Source organism: Eleutherodactylus coqui, chromosome 1, assembly GCF_035609145.1.
Source record: "Eleutherodactylus coqui strain aEleCoq1 chromosome 1, aEleCoq1.hap1, whole genome shotgun sequence".
Lineage (NCBI taxonomy): Eukaryota > Metazoa > Chordata > Amphibia > Anura > Eleutherodactylidae > Eleutherodactylus > Eleutherodactylus coqui.
In genome coordinates this window covers 531,975,800-532,000,281 of record NC_089837.1, presented here as the reverse complement: position 1 = coordinate 532,000,281, position 24,482 = coordinate 531,975,800, and the positions used below count along the sequence as shown (strand labels likewise).

The following is a 24,482-nucleotide window of genomic DNA, read 5'->3' as shown; positions in this document are numbered from 1 at the left end:
CATCCTCACTCACCATAATCTTTTACCGTCCTTCACTACAATCTACCAGCAGTCACCGACATCTCACGATCATTCACCAACTACCATAACCGTTCACTACTATTTCCACCATTCTCCATCATTCACTCATTCACTACTATTTCCACCATTCTCCATCATTCACTCATTCACTACTATTTCCACCATTCACTGTGTTTTCGAGGAGTCTTTGTGGTGACAAACGTGACGGCCCAGCTCACGGCTGAACACAAGTAGGAGGATTTTACTGGGTAGAAGTAGAAAAGGAGAAGGATGAGGTCCGAAGACTTCAGACGAAGCTTCCTCTTCTACGGTCTTGAGGCGCTGGGCCGTGCATTTCCTCAATTTCTTTACTGGAAATGGTGATGACACCATGGAACATAGCAGTAGGACGGCTCTCACACTCGGTGGCACCGCCACAGCGCCCTTGCGTAATATCACTATATATTCTATATCCTCCCCCAGCATTTCTTCATCCAGAGGATGAAGCCCCGCCTTCCTTTTACTGGTCCGCTCCCCTTGCAGGGTAAGAGGGCCTGGTGCTTACCCCCCTGGACAGTTGACCTTTCTATTGTCCAGCAGTCTAGATTGCCTTACATAAGAAGGAGCCTCGAGTAAGTTCACATGAGGATAGAATAAGACCCAGCCGAGCGGATCGGCCACCTCCACTATGGCCCCATGGTGCTCAGACTCTTTGTTTCTACCTCAGTGATGCACGCTACAATATGGCACACTTTTTAGTATAAGAAGGTGAAAATAAGTTCTCGTACCCGAGAATCCCATTGGTTTATAATCAAAACATGCACAAAAACTTTCCATAGCCATGGCGCAGTGGGGAGTAAACCTTGGCTACCATGTAGGACCGTAACTGTGGCATACATAGGCAAGAGACCTGAGTGCTTTGAGTTCAGTCAACTCTTGGGTAAGCTATAGAGATGACGCTGCTGAAAACTGTCCACTTTTATTTTTCAGGTTGCTAACAGAGGACACCCCATCCAGAATGCAGACCATTAAGTGTGTGGTAGTCGGTGATGGAGCCGTTGGGAAGACCTGCCTCCTCATCTGCTACACAACCAATGCCTTCCCCAAGGAGTACATTCCCACCGTCTTCGACAACTACAGCGCTCAAACGACAGTGGATGGAAGAACTGTTAGCTTAAACCTGTGGGACACGGCGGGACAAGAGGAATATGACCGCTTAAGGACACTTTCCTACCCCCAGACTAACGTCTTCATCATTTGCTTCTCCATCGCTAGTCCCCCATCCTACGAGAACGTCAAGCATAAGTGGTACCCAGAGGTTGGGCACCACTGCCCCAATGTGCCCATCCTTCTGGTGGGAACTAAGAAGGATCTCAGGAACAACCAAGATGTCATCAAAAAGCTGAAGGAGCAGAATCAGATGCCAATCACCCACCAACAAGGGGTCAGCCTGTGCAGGCACATTCATGCCGTGAAGTACATGGAATGCTCAGCCTTGAACCAGGATGGTATCAAGGAGGTCTTCAGTGAGTCGGTGAGAGCAGTCTTCCAACCAAACCCGATCAAGAAGAAGAGCCCGTGCTTTCTATTGTGATGTCGTGCTCCTGCACTCACTCTCAAAATTGGTTTTGTTGACCTCATTTAATGTTGGATGCAATACTGTGAGCCTGAATGCACATCTGTCATTGGAGACTGCCACAAGGACCTCCAGTGGTGCACAACATAGGACTTTTGTGCTTTTGAAACTTGTCCCATGTTGACTTGAGCTTCTGATGAATCTTTTTGCTTCTTATGAGTATCAGTTGTAGCTATGAAGAACTTAAGAGTGTCCTGTCCTGGGACCAGAGACGGAGCACAGCAGTAACTTCGCTTCATGCTCAACATTTGGATGGACTGTATCTCAGCTTAGATCAAGCTTCACAGGAAAGATCCGTGATTGTGTCCTGCAGTCTACACACAGAACCCTCATGAACCACAAAGTCCACCCCTGACATGAATTATGAAGGATCTATCAATAAAGTCCTCCACCTGAAGGACCTGGTGGACCTCCATAGAGCCACATCTACAGGATGATCTGAGATTACTCAAGCAGACAACAAGCAGATTTCTGAAAATAAAGAACATTTCATCAACCACAATCTTCTCTTATGGAAGATTAGACTGTAGCGAAAGAACCAGGAACAATGGCTGAAGATGAGAAGATTTTGACGACATCACCCTCCTTGTCTGCTTTCATTGAGACTGCTGTATAGTCTTACCCCAAGAGCGGCAATCCCAAAATCTACAGTCCCTTACTTAGTAGTAAGTAACCCCCACAGTGGCCTCAGTAGTAATAGTGACCCCCCACAGTGGCCTCAGTAGTAATAGTGACCCCCCACTGTGGCCCCAGTAGTAATAGTGACCCTCACAGTGGCCTCAGTAGTAATAGTGACCCCCCACAGTGGCCTCAGTAGTAATAGTGACCCCCCACTGTGGCCCCAGTAGTAATAGTGACCCTCACAGTGGCCTCAGTAGTAATAGTGACCCCCCACAGTGGCTTCAGTAGTAATAGTGACCCCCACAGTGGCCTCAGTAGTAATAGTGAGCCCCCACAGTGGCCTCAGTAGTAATAGTGACCCCCACAGTGGCCTCAGTAGTAATAGTGACCCCCCACAGTGGCCCCAGTAGTAATAGTGACCCTCATAGTGGCCTCAGTAGTAATAGTGACCCCCCCCCCCCCCACAGTGGCTTCAGTAGTAATAGTGACCCCAGTAGTAATAGTGACCCCCACAGTGGCCTCAGTAGTAATAGTGACCCCCACAGTGGCCTCAGCAGTAATACTGACCCCCCACAGTGGCCCCAGTAGTAATAGTGACCCTCATAGTGGCCTCAGTAGTAATAGTGACCCCCCCACAGTGGCTTCAGTAGTAATAGTGACCCCCACAGTGGCCGCAGTAGTAATTGTGACCCCCACAGTGGCCTCAGTAGTAATAGTGACCCCCCACAGTGGCCTCAGTAGTAATAGTGACCCCCCACAGTGGCTTCAGTAGTAATAGTGACCCCCCACAGTGACCTCAGTAGTAATAGTGACCCCCACAGTGGCCCCAGTAGTAATAGTGACCCTCACAGTGGCCTCAGTAGTAATAGTGACCCCCCACAGTGGCTTCAGTAGTAATACTGACCCCCACAGTGGCCTCAGTAGTAATAGTGACCCCCCACAGTAGCCTCAGTAGTAATAGTGACCCCCACAGTGGCCTCAGTAGTAATAGTGACCCCCCACAGTGGCCTCAGTAGTAATAGTGACCCCCCACAGTGGCCCCAGTAGTAATAGTGACCCTCACAGTGGCCTCAGTAGTAATAGTGACCCTCACAGTGGCCTCAGTAGTAATAGTGACCCCCCACAGTGGCTTCAGTAGTAATAGTGACCCCCCACAGTGGCCTCAGTAGTAATAGTGACCCCCACAGTGGCCTCAGTAGTAATAGTGACCCCCACAGTGGCCTCAGTAGTAATAGTGACCCCCCACAGTGGTCTCAGTAGTAATAGTGACCCCCACAGTGGCCTCAGTAGTAATAGTGACCCCCACAGTGGCCTCAGTAGTAATAGTGACCCCCACAGTGGCCTCAGTAGTAATAGTGACCCCCCACAGTGGCCTCAGCAGTAATAGTGACCCCCCACAGTGGCCGCAATAGTAATAGTGGCCCCCACAGTAGCCCCAGTATTAATAGTGCCCCATAGTGGCCCCAGTAGTAATAATGACCCTCACAGTGGCCTCAGTAGTAATAGTGACCCCCCACAGTGGCCTCAGTAGTAATAGTGATCCCAATAGTGGCCCTAATAGTAATAGTGGCCCCCACAGTAGCCCCAGTAGTAATAGTGACTCAATACAGTGGCCTCAATAGTAATAGTGACCCTCACAAGCCCTGGCTGGGCAACTGCTAGACCGGCCAGCACATTCACTCACATGGGCGTATGTTATCTGTGTAATGCGCGGGGTAAAGGTCCATTGACTTCTATCGGCCACTCACCCCTGTGTGTTTTTCATGCGTGGTTTGTGCACCAGTATAGGCTGCAGAGATTTGGCGGTAATTTCCCGTGTGCGGGTGTATCGGCTTGTTCTGTGTATTCTACACGCATGAAGACTACACATGTAAGACGTGGGCCGTGCCCGTGGGGCCCTTACAGGTTCTGTTCTGGAGACCTCGCAGACGCCTGGATTCCTGCCTCGGTGTCTGCGCTCATATACGCACTGTACGCGGACGCAGTGGGAGGAGCCTAGTGGGAGGGACGGCGTCGGTAGCGAAGCCTCAGTTGGGTGAATGCGCCGGTGGGTCTGGTTGCTGCCGGAGCTTCTCAATGCGGGTAAATATTGGTTAGCGGCCTTCAGGACAGATTAGCGGCCGTGTGGACCCCATGCTCCCTGCCCATGGCTGCCGCCCCCCGCTGTGTACAGGCCGCTACGCTCAGTATATTAGCACATTTACTTCTCTGTTGCTTTGTTATTGAATAAAGGAATATAAAGTGTCGCGGCTCCTCCGCCATCATTCACTGCTCCCCTCCGCCATCATTCACTGCTCCCCTCCGCCATCATTCACTGCTCCCCTCCGCCATCATTCACTGCTCCCCTCCGCCATCATTCACTGCTCCCCTCCGCCATCATTCACTGCTCCCCTCCGCCATCATTCACTGCTCCCCTCCGCCATCATTCACTGCTCCCCTCCCCCATCATTCACTGCTCCCCTCCGCCATCATTCACTGCTCCCCTCCGCCATCATTCACTGCTCCCCTCCGCCATCATTCACTGCTCCCCTCCGCCATCATTCACTGCTCCCCTCCGCCATCATTCACTGCTCCCCTCCCCCATCATTCACTGCTCCCCTCCGCCATCATTCACTGCTCCCCTCCGCCATCATTCACTGCTCCCCTCCGCCATCATTCACTGCTCCCCTCCCCCATCCTGGTATGATCAGAGCTTTGCCCATTTCTGAATACTGCAGGGACCACCGGACTCATCCACATGCTGCCATGCCTGCTATGAAGCCTCAGCCCCTGCCACTGAATCAGAGATGTTCCGCAGCAGCTCAGTACTGTATGATGTTCTGCAGCAGTAGGTGTGTAGAATGAGGTTCTGCAGCAGCTGAGGTGTGTTATAAGAAAGTTCCACAGCAGCTGAGGAGTGTAGAATGAGGCTCCGCAGCAGCTGAGGAGTGTAGAATGAGGTTCCGCAGCAGCTGAGGTGTGAATTAGGAGGCTCTGCAGCAGCTGAAATGTGTAGGATGAGGTTCCGCAGCAGCTGAGGTGTGTATTAGGAGATTATGCAGCAGTAGAGGTGCGTAGAATAAGGTTCGGCAGCAGTAGAGGTGTGTATTAAGAGGTTCTGCAGCAGCTGAGGTGTGTATTAGATGGTTCCGCAGCAGCTGAGGTGTGTATTAGGAGGTTCCGCAGCAGCTGAGGTGTGTATTAGGAGGTTCCGCAGCAGCTGAGGTGTGTATTAGAAGGTTCCGCAGCAGCTGAGGTGTGTATTAGAAGGTTCCGCAGCAGCTGAGGTGTGTATTAGGAGGTTCCGCAGCAGCTGAGGTGTGTATTAGGAGGTCCGCCTGGAAATTAGTTGTTATAACACTTCCTGTTTTGGGGCGGAGCTCCGTTTTTCTTCTCCTGGGGGCCATTGTGTGCCCGCTGTCACCCGCCTCTACGCCAGTATTTACACGCAGCGCGGACTCTGTAACCCGACGAGCTGGATGGAAAGAATCTTCTGATTGTGTCATTCCCAGGCTGCCGGCCAACATGAGTAAGTCCGGCCTCGTCCGAGCTGCCATCTACACCCGCCAAGTTAGATGCAAATGTGCGCCCCTCCCCCGGCCTTGTCATGTCACCGTGTCCTTGATGTGACAGTTGTGTCCCCACCGCTGACACTGGCCCCATTGTCTGCACCGCCGCCTCATCTGACCTCACTAACAAACGCCTTATAGATGCGGCTGGAAGTCATGCGGACGTTGTGATCTTGGTGTCTAATTGACCTCAGGAGCTCCGCAGGAGGCTGCAGCCGTCACATACTGACCCCCGACACCGCCGCGAGGGCACGAACCTACAGCTGACGACAAGTAAAACGGAGGATCAGATCTACTCGCTGCACGTCTTCTGATCCGCAGCGGATCGGGATCGGTAATGGTATTGGCTCGTGACTTCAAGGAGGTCAATCAGGGAAGTGAATGGGTTGATACCAACAAACAGGGTGGTCTACGATACTGCCAATATCCCAGGTGGTCTACAGTGGTGAAGGAGATGAATATAGCATCCCTGGTGGTCTAGGACAGAGAATGGCTTAATGCGGATATCCTTAGTGGTCTAGAGTAGTGAAGGGGTTAATATCAACATACAGAGTAGCCTAGAGTGCTGAACAGGAACTGCTCATATCCCTGCTGGTCTAGGGTAGTGTAGGGCTTCATGCTAATGTCCTTGGTGATATAGAATAGTGAAGGGGATAGTTACAACATCCCTGGTGGTCTAGAGCAACTAAACTAAGTTCTGTTTTGTTGTCCCCCTCTGAAGATCGCACCTGAACTACTAATCCCGCTCTTTTCACAGTGCCAACTCTAAGGGAGAACGTGCAAATGGCCCTGTAAAAAGAATGGGATTTGCATTGCCGACGCGATCTTCAGAGGAACACAGCGCTGGATCCAGGGAGCGGGTGAGTATAAAAAAAAATACATCCTCCTGCTTCCCGTGACCTCCCTGACAGCAGAACTTAGTTCACAGTGCTGTTGGGACATGATAAGGCTTAAATGCTAATATCCTTGATGGTTGGAGGTAGATAAGGGGTTAATATTAATCTGCAGGGTAGTCTAGGGTGCTGAAAGGCTAATGCCAATATTCCCAGTGATCTAGGGTAGTGAAAGGGCTAATACTAATAAACAGGGTGACCTAACGGTGTATTTCCATGGTATGGAAAGTGTTCATTATAACATTGCTGGTGGTTTAGAGTAATGAAGGGCTGCAGGCCAATAAACCTGATAGTCTAGGGTAGTAACAGTGATAGTATAATACCACCAACCAGGGTGGTCTAGGGGAATGAAAGGCTTAAAGGGGTTGTCTCACGCCGAAACGTTTTTTTTTTTTCTTCAATAGGCCCCCCGTTCGGCGCGAGACAAACTCAAGGGATGGGCTAAAAAAAAAATCAAACGTTTATTACTTACCCGAATCCCCGCTCTGCGGCGCCTTCTTTCTTCCCTTACCAAGATGGCCGCCGGGATCTTCACCCATGGTGCACCGTGGGCTGTGTGCGGTCCATTGCCGATTCCAGCCTCCTGATTGGCTGGAATCGGCACATGTGACGGGGGCGGAGCTACGATGACGACGCGGGACCAGGTCTCCGGCACAAGCGGCCCCATTCATCACGGAGAAGACCGCACAGCGCAAGCGCGTCTAAAATCGGCAGAAGACGGCGAAATTAGACGGATCCATGGCGACGGGGACGCCAGCAACAGAGCAGGTAAGTGAATAACTTCTGTATGGCTAATAATTAATGCACGATGTACATTACAAAGTGCATTAATATGGCCGTACAGAAGTGTATACCCCCACTTGATTTCATGAGACCACACCTTTAAAGGCTTACATCTCTGTTGGTCTAGGGTCATGTTGATTTTAAGATATATTCCTAGTGCTCTAGGGTATTGAGAGGGTTTATTACAGCATTCCTGATGCTTTAGAGTATTGAAGGGGTTAATGCTAATTACCCTGTTGGTCTAGGGTAGTTAGTTTTTTTTTTCCCCCAACATACAGGGTGCTCCAGGGTACTGAAAGTATAATGTCAATATCCCTGGTGGTCTAGGGTAGTGAAGAGGCTACATATGAGCAGCATTTATACTGAAGGCTGCTGGACGCTCTACTCTCCCAGTACATCGCTGCAGAATACTCAGACACAAGGACAAGTCATCAGCTACTGTCAGCCAATCACAGAGCAACTCAGCTAGCTATTCTGGCGTTGTGATTGGCTGATAGAGATGGTACAATGTCTGTAATAGATAAGAGCCCTTCCAAGATGGGAGCAGGGGAAAGTTGAAAACTTGTATTAAAATCCCTAGAACGGGCTCCTTCTTCCATTGGGCCCCTGTACAGCAATACGCCTGCCCACATTATAAGGAGACATTTCTAGAAAATGCTGCAACCAATCAGGCAGAGAGGCTTGAAGTCACCAGCAGATCCGGAATCCCTGCAAGACGCCTCAGGCTCCGCACAAGGGGGCAAAGATCAATGGGAAAGAAACTGCCGGCAACTTAGAACCCATCAGGTGGATCCCATCAAACAAAAGAGGAAAACCTTTGGGATCCTTGAAGTAATCCAGATCCTGAGCTTGACCTGCTTCTGGACTCCGCCCCTCTGACTCCTGATACTTGTAGTCCTGACTCCACCCCTAGTCCTGTCACTGCTGCAGCATCCACAGCCCCTACATCTCCGTAACACGGTGCAGTGAATCCACCCTCTATGATGGGCCTGGGATGACCCTCCTGGGACCCCTTGTAACATCTATGGAGTGCGTTGTGTCAATCTAAGCTTAGGCTGTGGGCACAGTGCTGCGGCACGGGCAGCGCTCCTCAGTGACATCCCACGGCAATTCAGGGAGAAGAAGGTTTTTGCAACTTCTAGGACCTTCAGGTCTTGACCCAATCGCCAGCTAGGGGTGGGACTGGGGCGTTCCTCCATGGAACCCCTGTCAAACCCCTAGCTTCCAGTGGCATCACGAAACACCGGTACCATATGCGCATGACCAAGAGAGTGGCACCCAAGATTCTTCTTCACAACTCGCATCGCGCAGCACACAACTCGGTCGGTGGAAGATCTCACAGGTGATGCAACTCATCAGCAATTACCTGTCCCATTCTCCAATCAGGCAGGTGTCATAGTGTTTGCATTGTGACACCCCTTGCCTATTGCTTGTACCCCCATGTAGGCCCAGTGCCATCTTGCTATCCCTTGGGCATCAGTTCCACAAGCATCCAGCTGTAGTCTCTGCCTGTCCTCACCCGTCTTACATGAAGTCCACATTCATCATCAACCAATACCCAGGTATCACTCCATAAGGCCACATTCACACTGTGGGCGAGGGTCTGCAGCCCTGACCTCACAACAGCATCAGTATTGGTCAGTAGATCCAAAGTCCATCCAGAACACTCATTCGTAACACTAGTGTGAATGGTCCCAACATTGTGCGCACCTGGACCTCTCTCTCTCTCTGTGGCGCTCCACACACCTGCACCTCTCTCCCTCTCTCTCTCTCTGTGGCACTCCACACACCTGGACCTCTCTCTCTGTGGTGCTGCGCACACCTGTCTCTCTCTCTGTGGCGCTGCGCACACCTGTCTCTCTCTGTGCCGCTGCGCACACCTGTCTCTCTCTCTGTGGCGCTGCACACACCTGTCTCTCTCTCTCTCTGTGCCGCTGCGCACACCTGTCTCTCTCTCTCTCTGTGCCGCTGCGCACACCTGTCTCTCTCTCTCTGTGCCGCTGCGCACACCTGTCTCTCTCTCTCTGTGCCGCTGCGCACACCTGTCTCTCTCTCTCTGTGCCGCTGCGCACACCTGTCTCTCTCTCTCTGTGCCGCTGCGCACACCTGTCTCTCTCTCTCTGTGCCGCTGCGCACACCTGTCTCTCTCTCTGTGCCGCTGCGCACACCTGTCTCTCTCTCTGTGGCGCTGCGCACACCTGTCCCTCTCTCTGTGGCGCTGCGCACACCTGTCCCTCTCTGTGGTGCTGCGCACACCTGTCTCTCTCTCTGTGGCGCTGCGCACACCTGTCCCTCTCTGTGGCGCTGCGCACACCTGTCCCTCTCTGTGGTGCTGCGCACACCTGTCCCTCTCTGTGGCGCTGCACACATCTTGATCTGTCTAAGTGTCTATACAAGCAGCTCTCTAGGGTTTGGAGTCGTCCTCTTGGCAGTCCGCCCGCTCCTGACAGAGACTCCATTGTGCTTTGTGGCATGCTAGTTGTTGGGGTGCCAGGCCGGCATCCTGCAGCTCACACAGACCTTCCTATCTTCCTATTCATGGTTGACCATCAATTATTAGGATGACGGGCACTGGAGCGAGGGGCTCACTGCCACGGCTGGGTAGGCAACTGTCGCTGTTCAGGGAAAAACCATGGCTCGGTGCCCAACCACGCCACTTGGATGAAGGTCAGGACTGAAGGGTTAAACCTGTAATCCGCTCCGCCGCCCCTCTCAGTGCCGAGATTTCTTGTATTTGAGGTGCGGCGCTCTCGCTGACCGTTGCGCTCCAGTCCCCACGCGGGTGGTTTTCGTATCTTCATTAGCGTCTACGGTGGATCCAGATCACATGACTGGCAATTTGCAAAACAATGGCAGTAAACTCCCCAACCCCCCGGGCGAGCAGACGTGGCAGTGCCAGTCTGACCATCAGCGATAAGGTGGCCACACACATTAGAGAGAAGGGTGCCGGGTACCTGTTGTACGAATGCTCATCCAGTAAATGATCGTTGTGCAGATGCAGCTGTATACATTTTAGACCGCTTTGGCCGCCGTTCCTCCGCACGGATGGTATAACAGCGGGCGACCAGTTCCAGCGCCATTGTGTCTAAGAGAAACATAAAGACTCCAGCGGGCAAAAGAGCGCAAAACTTGTATCACTGAGCAGCGGGAAAACATCTCCTGGTCAGATGGAGCCAGATCTCTGTTGCTGATGGGAGGGCAGAATTTGGCGCAAGCAGCATGAATCGCTGACCCCTTCCTGTCAGCCGGTCAGAACATGTCAGCACCACCATCTAATCTGCAGTGACTACAAGAAGCTTCCTGTCCGCAGGGGCCGGTATTCCTCCAGGACGATCTCATCAACCCGTGGAATCTACACCGCACAGGATAATAAAGGGGCCATCGGTGTAGGAGTGCGCTAGCTGAAAGGACATCTGAACCCACATGGCACAAGCTTTAGCACTGCGCCAGGGAACAGCCAGCATGTACTAAACCCAGCAATAGCTCACCACCCCATTTGGTCAGTGCATGTTTGCCACCCAGGCTGCTGCTGTGGTGTGCCCAGACGGCCAACCTCTGCAAGCCTGCTGGGCTCCAGCTGACCAACTACGTGAGGACCGTGTGCTGCTACTGCAGATCCCCAAGTAACCTTAATGTAGGCATTGCTCTTTAGGGATGAGCTATCTACAGAACAGATGTGGCTCCTGCAGGGAGTCTACTGTTCCTTCCAGAGAACCCAAACTTAGTCCGTGTGCTCCCTGCAGCCTTGGCCCTCTGCATGTGCTCCCCGCAGCCTCGGCCCTCCGCGTGTGCTCCCTCCTGCAGCCTTGGCCTTCCGCGTGTGCTCCCCGCAGCCTCGGCCCTCCGCGTGTGCTCCCCGCAGCCTCGGCCCTCCGCCTGTGCTCCCCGCAGCCTCGGCCCTCCGCCTGTGCTCCCCGCAGCCTCGGCCCTCCGCACGCGCTCCCCGCAGCCTCGGCCTTCCGCACGCGCTCCCCGCAGCCTCGGCCTTCCGCACGCGCTCCCCGCAGCCTCGGCCTTCCGCACGCGCTCCCCGCAGCCTCGGCCTTCCGCACGCGCTCCCCGCAGCCTTGGCCCACAACAGATTAACCCTGCGGTTGGAGCGCTCACGTTGTATTCCTCATGTCTGAGGACCCCCTGTAAGTAGGATCAGGCTGTAGTTATCACCTCCATCAGGCACAACTGGAGGGGCTTCTCCTGCCATTCATACAGCAGATGCAGCGAGGTGTGATGCCATCGCCACCATGGCATCACCACCTGATCTTGTAGATTACCAACACATTCTCTTTGTACTGGACTAATAAAGCTCCTCCCACAATTATAAAGCAGGGGATTATGGGTAGAGGCAGCCAACACCCGGCAAAGAAGGTTTATGAAGTGTTACAATGAGAACGACCGCCAGTGAGCCACATTAAAAAGGAAAACACAAAAAAACCATGAAAACCACTAAAGGAAAAGAAGCATCAGAGCGAAGACTGGACAGCAGGCGCTCTGCTGCCCCCCGGGGGACGGGGCAACCTGGCTACACATCTGAGAACAGGGTGAAGAATGGCTTTAAGCCGACAGCTCTGATCAGCACCTCCACTTTAGCATCATCCTCTAATCTAGTGTCATCACATGACAAAGTTATCCCTCCCCTATACTTTACACTGCAACTCTGCTCCTTTGGCCTGGCTTACACTGGCTAAGTAACTTGCCCTAGGATTTCTGTGTCCATAAGCCAACTCAACAGGCGCAGGAAAAACTGATCCCGCCTACTGCTATTCTACTTGCCTCTGCACTGCTCAGCGCACTTGTTTACACAGGAATTGTGTAAGGTGAGTAAACAGGAAAGGTGGTGAGCAACTACAGGGTCTGCCCAACTCCACGGTCCCACGTGCCAGGTGTGTTTACACTGGTCCAGTAAGCAGGTAAGTTAGGGAAAGTGTGACCACAACTGCTGTAAACCAGGAAGCTGTAAAGTTAGATCAATGAGTGGAACAGGTTGCCACGGGAGGTGGGGAGCTCTCAGCCAATGGAAGTCTTCAGAGGCTGAACAGAGATCTGTCTGGGATGATTTAGTGATCCTGCACGGAGCCGATGACGCTACTATTCTAGGACTCTAGGATCCACTGTGTTAGACGAGGCAGCATTCACCAGAGTCTGACAGTCTAACACATCCGCCCCATCATAAGGCCTGACAGTCTAACACATCCGCCCCATCATAAGGCCTGACAGTCTAACACATCCGCCCCATCATAAGGCCTGACAGTCTAACACATCCGCCCCATCATAAGGCCTGACAGTCTAACACATCCGCCCCATCATAAGCTCAGCTGCCTCTCTGGATTCCCCATTATGATCTGCACTGCAACATAGTTCACAGAACGATAACCCAGGGACTAGACCCCCCGGGAACTGCTGCTAGAATAGTGCCGATTACCTACCCAGACAAGGGGGTGCAGGCAGGTCCCATTATTTCTGCACCCCCAATCTGTCAGTTACTATCAGCACCCACATAAGCTGCACCAGAAACCCCCAAATCCAGGCAGTGCAAGGACTGCGGCCCCCGTACCCACAGGGCCACATGTGTTAGAGGAAGCCAACTGTACCTCTAAAAACCCTCTAGCGATGTGGCCCCTGGCCATATCTAAACCCGTGGCCCTAGAGCTACCCACAAGTATCGGTGTGGACAAGTCCCCAATAGCCAGCAGGGACGGGGGAGAAGCCGGCATGAAGTACCAGGAGGTGTACACTGCAATAGTTGCCATGCACAGAGCGCCCCCTGGTGCAGACTACTGGCACAAGAGATGAGCACAAGGCCTAGCGATCTCCCTATTGCTGTAGGCGCAGTGATGAGACTTGTAGTTCCACAAGAACAATAACCCTTCACCACCACCTTCTTCAGTATGCAGAACCTTCAGGACACTAAGAATTGACCATTTCATGTCTTATTAGAAATCCTGTCAGCAGGCCATTTCCTGTAAATTATTCCCCAAGTGCCCCTGGGGCGGGGTGTATCCAACCCCCTCGTGCGGGATACCGTCCGCCGTATCCAACCCCCTCGTGCGGGATACCGTCCGCCGTATCCAACCCCCTCGTGCGGGATACCGTCCGCCGTATCCAACCCCCTCGTGCGGGATACCGTCCGCCGTATCCAACCCCCTCGTGCGGGATACCGTCCGCCGTATCCAACCCCCTCGTGCGGGATACCGTCCGCCGTATCCAACCCCCTCGTGCGGGATACCGTCCGCCGTATCCAACCCCCTCGTGCGGGATACCGTCCGCCGTATCCAACCCCCTCGTGCGGGATACCGTCCGCCGTATCCAACCCCCTCGTGCGGGATACCGTCCGCCGTATCCAACCCCCTCGTGCGGGATACCGTCCGCCGTATCCAACCCCCTCGTGCGGGATACCGTCCGCCGTATCCAACCCCCTCGTGCGGGATACCGTCCGCCGTATCTAACCCCATCGTGCGGGATACCGTCCGCCGTATCTAACCCCATCGTGCGGGATACCGTCCGCCGTATCCAACCCCCTCGTGCGGGATACCGTCCGCCGTATCTAACCCCCTCGTGCGGGATACCGTCCGCTGTATCTAACCCCATCGTGCGGGATACCGTCCGCCGTATCCAACCCCCTCGTGCGGGATACCGTCCGCCGTATCTAACCCCCTCGTGCGGGATACCGTCCGCTGTATCTAACCCCATCGTGCGGGATACCGTCCGCCGTATCTAACCCCCTCGTGCAGAATGCTGTATCCAATTTTATCATGCATGATGGCGGCTGTATCTAACCCCCTTGTCCGGGATAGCGGCTGCTGAACCCAATCCCATAACCTAGCAGTACACGCCCCAGTATGAAGCACACACATGAGGCGCAGAGCGCCCCCAGCAGGACCATGTAAATATTTTATTAAAAATCTCAGAACAAAAAAAAAAAAAAAAAACAACCTGAAATCTTTATTACTGATTTCGCCCCTTATAAGCTCTGGATAAAAACTGCCTCCCATATTCATGCAGAAACACTCGGACACAAGCGTACAAGCCTGACACTCACACGGCCAGCAGGGGGCACTGGTGGCAAGTCTCTGCTGTCCAAAGGGCACAGACAAAACCCCACGGGCTGAAGGCTTCCGATAATCAGGAGGGAAACCATCAGCAATGATGAGCGGAGGGCGGTAGCAGCAGCGCCCCCTGCAGAGAACTGATTAAATAAGACATCTCCGCTTGTACACCCTGGACTGGAGCCGCCCTCACCACCTCGGGGGCTCCAACACCTTTGGCAAACGTTTAATCACGGTGGCCGACTACTACGGCAAACTGCAGTGTAACATGGCGACTGTACGGAGTCTTCACATGTACAAACAGGAGTAGAGAGGGTGTATTCAGATACGGACACGGATGAGCGGCACAATATGGCGGCTCGGGCAGGACTCTGCTCTCCTGCTCTTGGCGGTTCCTTAAGAGTTCAGAGGTCTGTAGCGATTGGAGAAGCGGCCATCTTGTCTGAGTCTATTGGCCGCCTACAGTGAGTTCTCTTAGATAGGACTGGGTGAGGCTGTGCAGCTCCTCGAGGGCATAGTCCTCCGGCATCGGTAGACGTCCAATGTGGGGGGCGAGCAGTCTGAGGGGGACACGCTGGAGGTCAGAATCATCCGATTCAGAGGAGTGCTGTAGACGCAGGACAACGCGCAGGATGTTCGCCACACGCTTCGCCATTTCTGGAAGGGAAGAGAGTCGGTTAGTGAGACTCCTGGAATCACTTGCTTAGGCCGCTTAGAGCGCAATATGAATGTGTCCCCCGTCCTGTGACCCCGGGGCCAATCATGTGGCTTACAGACGGAGGAGCCCATGATGCTCCAGGCTCCAGTCAGTAACCCCCATGGTTGTGCCGGGACACTTAGCACCGATCATGGCTGATTGCAGGACGGCAAACACCAGATCTGCACCAGATCCCGGCCGCGGTACAGCTCCGCCGCGCAGCCACAACATGCGCCATCTAGCTACAAAACCGTAACCTTAGAAGGGGCCCTAAACAGAGCGGAGGCCTTGTGTCACCTTCCATCTTACAGCCTGCAGCTTAACCCTTTAGGGCCTTTATACCGTTCTTTACCCTGTATCTGTATATCATACTATACCCTGTAGGGGGGGTTGTTGGGACGAGTTGTATCTTTCAGTGATGCTATTTGAAGTACCGATAATGGACTGAAAACGGAAAAACTTGTAAGTGGCGTAAAATGAAAATAGGAAATGACATTCTGCTATATTTCGGTGCGTCTTGTTGCAGTTTGTGCGCCGTAGAAACAAGTGACTGATCCCTTTATTCCGCGGGTCGGTGCGATTACTGCGACACCAGAAACCTGTTTTTTTTCCATTTTCTGCCGTCTGACTGCAATAACTATAATTCTTCCGTCCGCACAGCCGGGCGAGGGCTAGTTTTGCGGGACGTTTTGTAGTTTGCGTAGCTAACATTTTGGGATACCTACGACATTTTGATCTCTTTATTGCATTTTTTTCTTGGAGACCGTGACAAAAAAAAAAAAAAGTGCATTTCTGGCACTTATTTCTTTGGGGCGACGTTCCTCGTGCGCGGTAACTAATGCGTTACTTTGATAGTTTGGACTTTTACGGACGCAGCAATAAATCTATTTTTGTTGTATTTCGATTTTTATTAGAAATATGGCAAAAGTGTGTGTGGGGGGGGGGGAGGGGGGGGGGGGAACGACGACTTAATACTTCATTAGTAAAAACTTTATTGGTCTTATTCCTCTTTTTACAACATGCGATGCTCTGATCGCTCCTGCAGTGTGATGTAATGCCATACATACTGCGTTCAGGTGGGCACAGCTTGATAGACATTCAGAAGGCCCCCCCAGGTGCCATGACACCAGCGCAGCTCCCTGCACCCTAATCACAGGGGTTGGGGGGATTTAAATGCCGCTGAATTGACAGCAGCATTATCGGAGCTGTGGCTGCCGGGTGTCTGCTGTGATAACAGCCGGCAGCCGCCCCGCGGTTTCTCTTCACACATACATTCACATCCTGCAGCGGCGGAGTATGTCATAATGTTAATGAACGGAGGATTTCCTTGACCATCAGCCTGGGACATGCGGTGATGCTACCCGGGTGTTATGTCAGTGTCTGTGCTGGTATAGACTATCTGTATGTAGAGAAAGGACCCCGGACGCAGTCATAACAAGCAGACCGTAAACCTCATGCTCTACAGACTGTAGGCTGCATCCTGGGAAGTGTCTAGCGCCCCCGTCCAGAATACTCTGCACCATGTACTAGTACACAAACGTGTCATCTCCACCTTCAACGCGCCGCGGCCACTCACCGGACTGCGCCAGCCGATCTTTGGAGTTGTAGCAGTGGATCTGATCGACCCGGTTACAGACAAACGTCACTTTTGTGTGCAATCGTTCAAGTTCACAGCCGGAAGAGTCATTCTGTAAGAAGAGAATAAACTATGAACCCCCCAATCCAGAGTCCACATATAACTTCTGTACACCCCTCCCCCTCCTGCGGCTGTCAGGGCATGCTGGGAGTTGTGGCTTCACTAAAGCCGTATAGATAAAGCAATGCAAAGTATCGTATTTTCCAGCGTATAAGACGACCCCCCCCCCCCCCCCCCCCCCAACTGTCGACTTATACGCCGGAATACGGCATAGGAGAAAAAAAACACTCACCTCCTCCTGACATCATTGAATGGCTGCGATTGGCTAATGCAGCGCCAGAAAGCAATGCTCTGTCGGTGAGGAGGAAGGAGTTTTTTCCCCCTTTTTCTCTCTCTACAGCTTATACCCGGCGTATAAGACGACCACCGACTTTGGAGAAGATTCTCCTGTGTTATAATACGGTATGCTGTAAGGGGTTCTCCAGGACTTTTACTACCGAAGACTTTTCCTCAGGATGGATCTTCAATAGTTGATCAGCGGATCCCCCGGCCCGCTCACATAGCTTTGTCTAGATTGCAGTAGGCTGGTTTTGTACTGTAGGCACAAATTCAATTGAATAATTGGAGATGTGCCTGTAGTACCAAACAGGCTGCTGCGATGCCGACAGCGCTATTCCAGATGGTAGGCCCCCACCAACTATTAACACCTTTCAACCCCAGGGCACAAGTGTACTCCCTACTTGGGAAGTAGTTCCCGCAAACTGGTGTACAGTTATGGCCTATGGATGATTCACACTCAAAAGCTGAGCCCATGCCATCCACAGGGATCAGCGAGATCACGGCATGTGAAGGGTTCACAGAAGGGGGCTCCCAATGTCATGTAAGAGGGCTGATAAGTTGCCATGACAATGGGTTGACAGATAGCGATGAAGGGCCAGGAGATAAAATACATCAGTTCTACAATACGTTATATGAACCCAAAAAGGGTACTAATTAACCATTTCACCCCACAGGACACACCCCTCATACGGCCGCGGCAACTACAAACCGTTATGGTTTACTAAAAGTGAAGATGAAAATCCCCCCCAAAAAATCATTGCATCCTTCGGTCCAAAACAGGCGGCATCACTGAGGGGTTAGAAGCCCCCCCACACCCTGCAGTTTGAGAGTCACCTGTCGGATGTGGTTCAGCATCTGTATGACACTGATGTAGTCCAGGTAGACCTGCCCGGCCGTGTCCCAGCCCTGGATGTGCAGGCAGTTCTCCGGCCGCGACAGCTCGTCCAGGAAGCTGCGCAGGTACGAGTAGTTCTCATTGATGATGGCGTCTGAAAGACAAAATCGGGAGACATTTCCCATCATGCTCTACTACAGAGTCACCGCGTGTTTACGCATGAGGAGCGGTCTGCTATGAAGGCTGCTTAACATCCAAAAGGCTGAAAAGCCACCCTGGCCTCCTGCTTACATTGCAAGGCTGTCTGGGAAACTCCGATATTGCACTCCTGAAACCTGCCATTTTCTTTAGCGTGCGCGTTTTGCGAGGCACTCGACAATATAATACGTTTCAAGGGAAATCCGAAAAAAAAAAAAAAGGCCGCACTCCTGAGAACATCTACGAGCGAGCGCAAGGCATTTGTTTTACGTTCCATAGAAACTCATGGGCGGCTTCTCCCAGGAACAGGACATGCAGCGACCCTCCGATCTCCCTATGGGTTACTTCCCCGTGAGTTCTGTCCGTATCCTTCATGTGACGCACCCCAAGCGGCAGCACTAATCCCTATAAAGGCTGATACATTGTAACAAGCAGGCAGGATAGGAGATTAAGGCCCCCTGTCCACGGCTGAGCGGGGGGAACGCTGTCGGGTCTCCGAGGCGAGCCTATCTGATAGACAGGCTCACCGCAGCATGACGCGATTTAAATCCCCTGAGCAGAGAACCACTAGGATTCTCGGCTCGTAGATGCCGGCGCTGCGCTTTCCATAGCAACACTATGGAAAGCTTCACACAGCGTGATCCTCGCCCGTGGACAGGCAGCCTTACGCTGCCAAGAGCTGTCACACTGTAGCAAACCCTCAGATGTGAGACCTGTTGTCATCGGGACATTTTAGCATCTGGATGACAATAACTAATAAGCAGCTGAACTCCGAAGGGGGAGGTTAGAGCATAAACACCCATTTTTGGCATATAAAACTTAAATGTTGCCGTCCGTCTGCATGAACCAGGCCACAGAGCATTTTACTATCTGATGAGCGGCGTGTGCTTACCCGATGCAAGGTGCCGGCACACCAGCTTGTGGCACTGGTTCCAGTGTCTGGCCCGCAACAAGTAGAGCGCCTCCCTGTGGTGATCTCCGTTTCTCCTAGCACAGATGGCTTTGGCCTCGTAGATCCATTCGGCGGGGATGCAGAGCTTCTCCACCAGGAACTTCTCCTTGGTCAGCGTCTCTGTAGTCTCCCTTAGGGCGCAGTGTCTGTTCAGCAGCTCTCGGACGGACGACTGCCGGACTCTGTGGGGACAAGAGGGGTTATACTCCCCTAGGGGATCGTGTGGGGATATTACATGGTACCATCACTCCATCTGCGGGGTGCAGCCCACTGTTGAATTAAACAAATCTTTCCTGTGCTGTTCCCAAAGGATGGTCTACACTGACACACTGTAGCAGACGCTCAGTTGGGTGTGGATTAGGTCGACAGTGTTCCAGCCTCTAGTAGATTTGCATTCACCAACAGCAAGCAAAGACCTTGACTCCCTTTAACATCCGATTACACTTTGCAGATAGAGAAGACCGGACGTTTGGCACTTAGTAACTTACATTGCGTTGGGGACGTGAAGCATCACAAATATGGCCCACTCCCAGAGTCCCACGTTCTCCAGCTGCTCGGCATAGCTGGCATGCAGCAGTCCCTGGCTCTGCTCGGAGAGGTGCGTGTAGTTTAGTGCTTGCAGGACGTTCCACAGATGCCAGCTCAGGCGATAGTCCAGGGGGTCCGGGGTCACACTCCTGGGGTCCAAGAGCTGACGAAGATCATAACATCTACAGAGGAGTAAAGGGGATTACAGAGAATGACCTCAGTGTGAAGAGATCCCAATTAAGTCACGATAGCTTGCATGGGGTCAGCCGAGCCGGCGCCAGATCAGGACTTCTACAGATAACCCCTCTCACTTTACCTGTCACTATAGAGCTTCAGGAGGTGGAAGCAGACATCTCTCTTGATAGAGGAAGTATTGGCATCGATGGCTTCTAGGTGAAGGCCGTGTCCTTCCAAGTAGTCAGGCAGCGGGTAAGCAGCATAGCGCGTGTCTTCTTCTGACTCCTAATTAATGAAGGCCAGAGGTCTATGACCAGAAGAATGACCGGCACGGCAACAGATATAGTCAGCGGTCACCTACCTGAAAGGCGGACTCGTACTGCTGCAGTGCTTGGGAGATGGTAGCTGTAGGTGGCAACATATACCAGAGGTGAACGGCCAACGCACGCTTCCAGTCGAGCTGTGCGCAGACATTGATGCTCTTACTATCAGACGACTTCCAGACCTGATGGAGGAGACACTGGTAACATGGCTGCCGGCGCTCTGTATACACACACACGATATAAGCTCTATGCACTTACTGGGGTGGCGGACAACAAGGCGTAAACCTTCAGCCGCTCCTCCTGGATGAACCTGTCCACTTGTAGGTTCTTCCAGTCAACCAGTTGCATAACATTGAGCTCCACCACCTGCTGACCGCCGACCAACTGAGACAGTAACATGGCGAGCCGGTGATCGCCTGCGCAGAAACACAGAAGACGGCGACTTCAGAGAGAAATACAACAGACATACAACTGCGAAGAACCTCAGCGCCTCGTCACTCACCAGACCTCTGTGCGAGCCGGCACGCCTCGCTGATCCGACAACCTGTCAGGAAGCTGAACACCGCCTCGATTGGCCGCTCGTGGCAGTGCAGAGCCACCTCCTCCTCGATGCGTTCTGCCGCAGTCTCTGCAAGCCAATGAGAGAACGCCTTCCTGCGCTGCAGCCTCTCCACGTACTCGTTGGTTTCACCCAGACTGGTCTCCAGCTCCCGGAGTTGACCCCACAGAGCCTTACAGAGCGCCCAAGTTAAACACCACTGCTTGACCACCGCTGCAAGGGAAGTGGAAGAACGTGACTACACACAAAGAATCACCAGAGAGCCGGGGGAGGTTGTCAAGTCACTCACGTTCCACTTGCGCAGACTCCTGGCAGAAGTCGTTGACCCAACCAGCGTAGTCATGGATGGCAGCATTTCCGTGGTTGGGTACAAGCCGCGGGCAGTGGTCACTCTGCACTGTACTGTTCTTCAAGGCTATTTCCAAGGGTATCAGGTAGGACTGCAGATCCGGACTCTTCCGTTCTAGACTGAGCTTCTCCAGGTGAACCTTAAAGGGGGTTTCTGTAAAACTGAGGAGAGGTCAATAGATTAGGACAGAAAACGGAACTGCGACCATGCGATTCTAACGATGCTCTTACAAGGTGCTGCCGCATTCTGTGCTCACTTACGATTTAGCCGAGACGGGCTTGGACAGATAGCCATAGTCCAAGGACTCCATGTTCTCCGCCTCCTCCCTCTCCCTGGCTCCACTCAGCATGCTTCCGCTATGGGCCAGTGTCCAGTTTGGACCCCAACCTACAGAGAACGAGCGATTCATGAACAGGCCAATGTCCATCAGCAGCTTGCCCTTCCCAGCTGACACGGACTCCTCCTGCGGCACAAGGCCCTGCTGACGGCGCATTCCCACAGTCCTTAGCTGCGACTCAGGGACAGGAGATGGCATCATGAAAGCGGAAGCAAGAGGTCCCAGAGGGGGCCACGGAGCAGAGGAGGGCTTGGGGCTCTGAGAGCCGAGTAGAGTGTCCTTGTGTTTCAGTCCGGTGGGACCAGAGAACTTGGACTGCAGCCGACCGCCAACTATGGAGAGAGGAGAGGGGAAACATTCTATAGGATGTAGGAGCTGCACGGACCTGAGCCTGCAGTCCCGATCCAAGCCGCTGCAGTGGATGGAGTTGTTTCCAGACCATCAGACCCCCTGCCAATCAGCTGTCAGGTTGTGGACACCACAGCCATCAATGACCTACCCTCAGAATAGATCTGTAGCGTTCTGCTGCTGGGGACCCCCTGCCAATCAGCTGGCAACTGGCATGACTGCTCCAAACACACTGCAGCAGGGTGGTAATGCAGGCGCAGAGCCATCAAGCCAGATAGTAGCTGATCAGCAGGGATCCCAAGCGACTTGTTGACCTATCCTGAGGACCTGGACCACTGCATTAACCCTTTCATGCCCCAGAGAAGACATTTACCTCCTGGGAGAGCCGAATTTTATGGAGCAAGAGCTGCACCCCTCTTGTCCACGGCGGGTGCCGGCCATCTTTTATAGAGAACTGAGCCTAGAAACTTAAAAGCAGTTGCTCAGGGTGAGAAAAACATGGCTACTTTCTTCCAGACTCCGCTCCACATTAGTACATGGCAGGATGTGCGGCATTGCAGGGCAGAGGGGGGGGGGGGGGGGTGATCTGCAATAGTAGACAACCCGCGGACAGGGGTGGTGCTGTGTTTGAGAGAACGCAGCCATGTTTTTCCAACCCTGGACAACTCCTTAAGTGTCGAGGCCTGGCTAATTCGTACAATGGTGTCGGTCTGCAGAACCACTTAATGCTCGGAGGCTTCACAGAGCACGGACTTACCTCCAGACGTTCGAGGAGACTGCGTGGCAGGGACAAATAGTCGCGGTGAATAGATCTCCTGGGACGAGTCCAAGGCAGATGGGAAGCGGGTGAAATGATTGATGTCACCACCCTCATCCTCCAGCAACAGAGACGCCTTCATCACCTGCGGAGTGCACAAGACTTCCATTACATCCGAGGTCACAGGCAGGATGAAGATCTGGTCGTCGACCAACGATGATGTGCACCGACCCTCTCACCCTGGAGGCTACATATAGATATTGCAGGCAGTCCCTATCCAGGGGTGCAGGCAGGACTCACCTGTAAGGCGTGTGGGTTGACACCCAGGGATGACGTGATGTGGGACGATAAGGACACGGGCTCCGGCTCCTCCGTGATGTCCTGCTCTTCAGGGGCCGCATCCAGGAGCGGTTCCTGAGTGATGTCTGCCATGTCGCTGTCCAGCTCCAGGACCCTTCCCAGCTGCTCGACAGCAGGGCTCTGACAAACACAAGACAAATTAGCATCTCAACCACTGGAGGGCGCTGAAGGCAAGAAAATCCTGACAAGAAAGTATGTGCAGCTCTACGAAAGTAGCACAAGTCAGAAAGTTGAAAGTTTCCCGGTCACCATTATACCACAGGACCCCCATCAACGCACTGCAGAAAGAAAAGTTCTGCAGCTTTCACAACATTTTAGAACTCTGTTTGCTGTTACAGAATAGAAACATTTGCATCGAGAAGCTGAAAACCCATCCTGATCAAGTCCAAAAAATACCAGAGCTGCAGACTTGTTACAATGTATCAGAGCTGTAAGTGCATGCAGCAGCTGGGAGATAACCGAAGTCAATGAGTTTATTTTCTGCTTGCAGTCAGTGAATAAAATCCTCATCCGATGACCGACCTGGGATAGTTTTCACCATCCTGCCATCTACGAGGCGGTGGGACTCTGAATGTTGCAGTAAGGGGAGTTTTGGTGCCAAGAGTTAGGGCAACTAATGGAATTAACACAATTCGTCACTTCAAATCAGGAAGGATTCCGTTGGTTTGTAATTGTGAGATGACAATAGCTCCGCCCACAAGCTGTGAACCGAGCGGACGGCAGCGCGGGACCGTGCAGGTGAAGGACGAGGGGGACGATGCAGCGGGCCGCCCCACAGGATGCAGGCGTGGCTCGTCAGCTTCACAGCCCTTCTCCAGGGGAGGATTTATTGATCTTCTTGCTGGTTGGCAGGAATCTAAACGATAATCGTTCGCAGTAAACGCCGGCAGCGAATCAACAACGGGATCATTAGTCTGGTTTGTGATTCTTTATGCCAGTAGAAACGGGTCGCCCGTGTAAATAGCTGGTAGTTCATCTAAGAATGCTGCTCTGACTACTGTGAATGGAGGCGGGCGCAGCGATCTCCGGAACGAAACCTCCATTCACTGAGCGATGGCCGTCCCCGTGTGATCTAGTTACATCAGGGATCAGTACAGAGATCTCTCCCATCATCTATTATACCCAGGACTGTAACAAGGGGGCGCTCCAATAACTATGTATAGATATATCATATGTCAGTACAGAGATCTCTCCCATCATCTGTTATACCCAGGACTGTAACAAGGGGGCGCTCCAATAACTATGTATAGATATATCAGGAGTCAGTACAGAGATCTCTCACATCATCTATTATACCCAGGACTGTAACAAGGGGGCGCTCTAATAACTATGTATAGATATATCAGGGGTCAGGACAGAGATATCTCCCATCATCTATTATACCAGGACTGTAACAAGGGGGCGCTCTAATAACTATGTATAGATATATCAGGGGTCAGTACAGAGATCTCTCCATCATCTATTATACCCAGGACTGTAACAAGGGGGCGCTCTAATAACTATATATAGATATATCAGGGGTCAGTACAGAGATCTCTGCCATCATCTATTATACCCAGGACT

General features: G+C 52.6%; 2 protein-coding genes across 3 annotated transcripts in view; one reads left to right on the top strand and one right to left on the bottom strand.

Moving 5' to 3' along the window:
- Positions 1–4,503, top strand: part of RHOG (ras homolog family member G) — a 36,914-nt gene extending 32,411 nt beyond the window's left edge. The window contains exon 2 of the mRNA XM_066588533.1: positions 991–4,503. Coding sequence (XP_066444630.1) covers positions 1,019–1,594 — 576 coding nt within the window. The 5' untranslated portion in view covers positions 991–1,018 and the 3' untranslated portion in view covers positions 1,595–4,503. The remainder of the gene's footprint in view (positions 1–990) is intronic.
- Positions 4,504–14,355: 9,852 nt separating this feature from the next.
- NUP98 (nucleoporin 98 and 96 precursor) overlaps positions 14,356–24,482 on the bottom strand; it is a 32,420-nt gene continuing 22,293 nt past the window's right edge. For both annotated transcript variants that reach the window (XM_066588530.1, XM_066588531.1), the window contains exons 21-33: positions 22,860–23,039; positions 22,560–22,704; positions 21,378–21,786; positions 21,058–21,278; positions 20,712–20,981; positions 20,468–20,625; positions 20,248–20,391; positions 20,026–20,171; positions 19,670–19,891; positions 19,122–19,363; positions 18,031–18,185; positions 16,798–16,909; positions 14,356–15,181 (exon numbers count right to left, since the gene is read on the bottom strand). In XM_066588530.1, the coding sequence (XP_066444627.1) occupies positions 14,973–15,181; positions 16,798–16,909; positions 18,031–18,185; positions 19,122–19,363; positions 19,670–19,891; positions 20,026–20,171; positions 20,248–20,391; positions 20,468–20,625; positions 20,712–20,981; positions 21,058–21,278; positions 21,378–21,786; positions 22,560–22,704; positions 22,860–23,039 (2,613 nt within the window). In that variant the 3' untranslated portion in view covers positions 14,356–14,972. The remainder of the gene's footprint in view (positions 15,182–16,797; positions 16,910–18,030; positions 18,186–19,121; positions 19,364–19,669; positions 19,892–20,025; positions 20,172–20,247; positions 20,392–20,467; positions 20,626–20,711; positions 20,982–21,057; positions 21,279–21,377; positions 21,787–22,559; positions 22,705–22,859; positions 23,040–24,482) is intronic.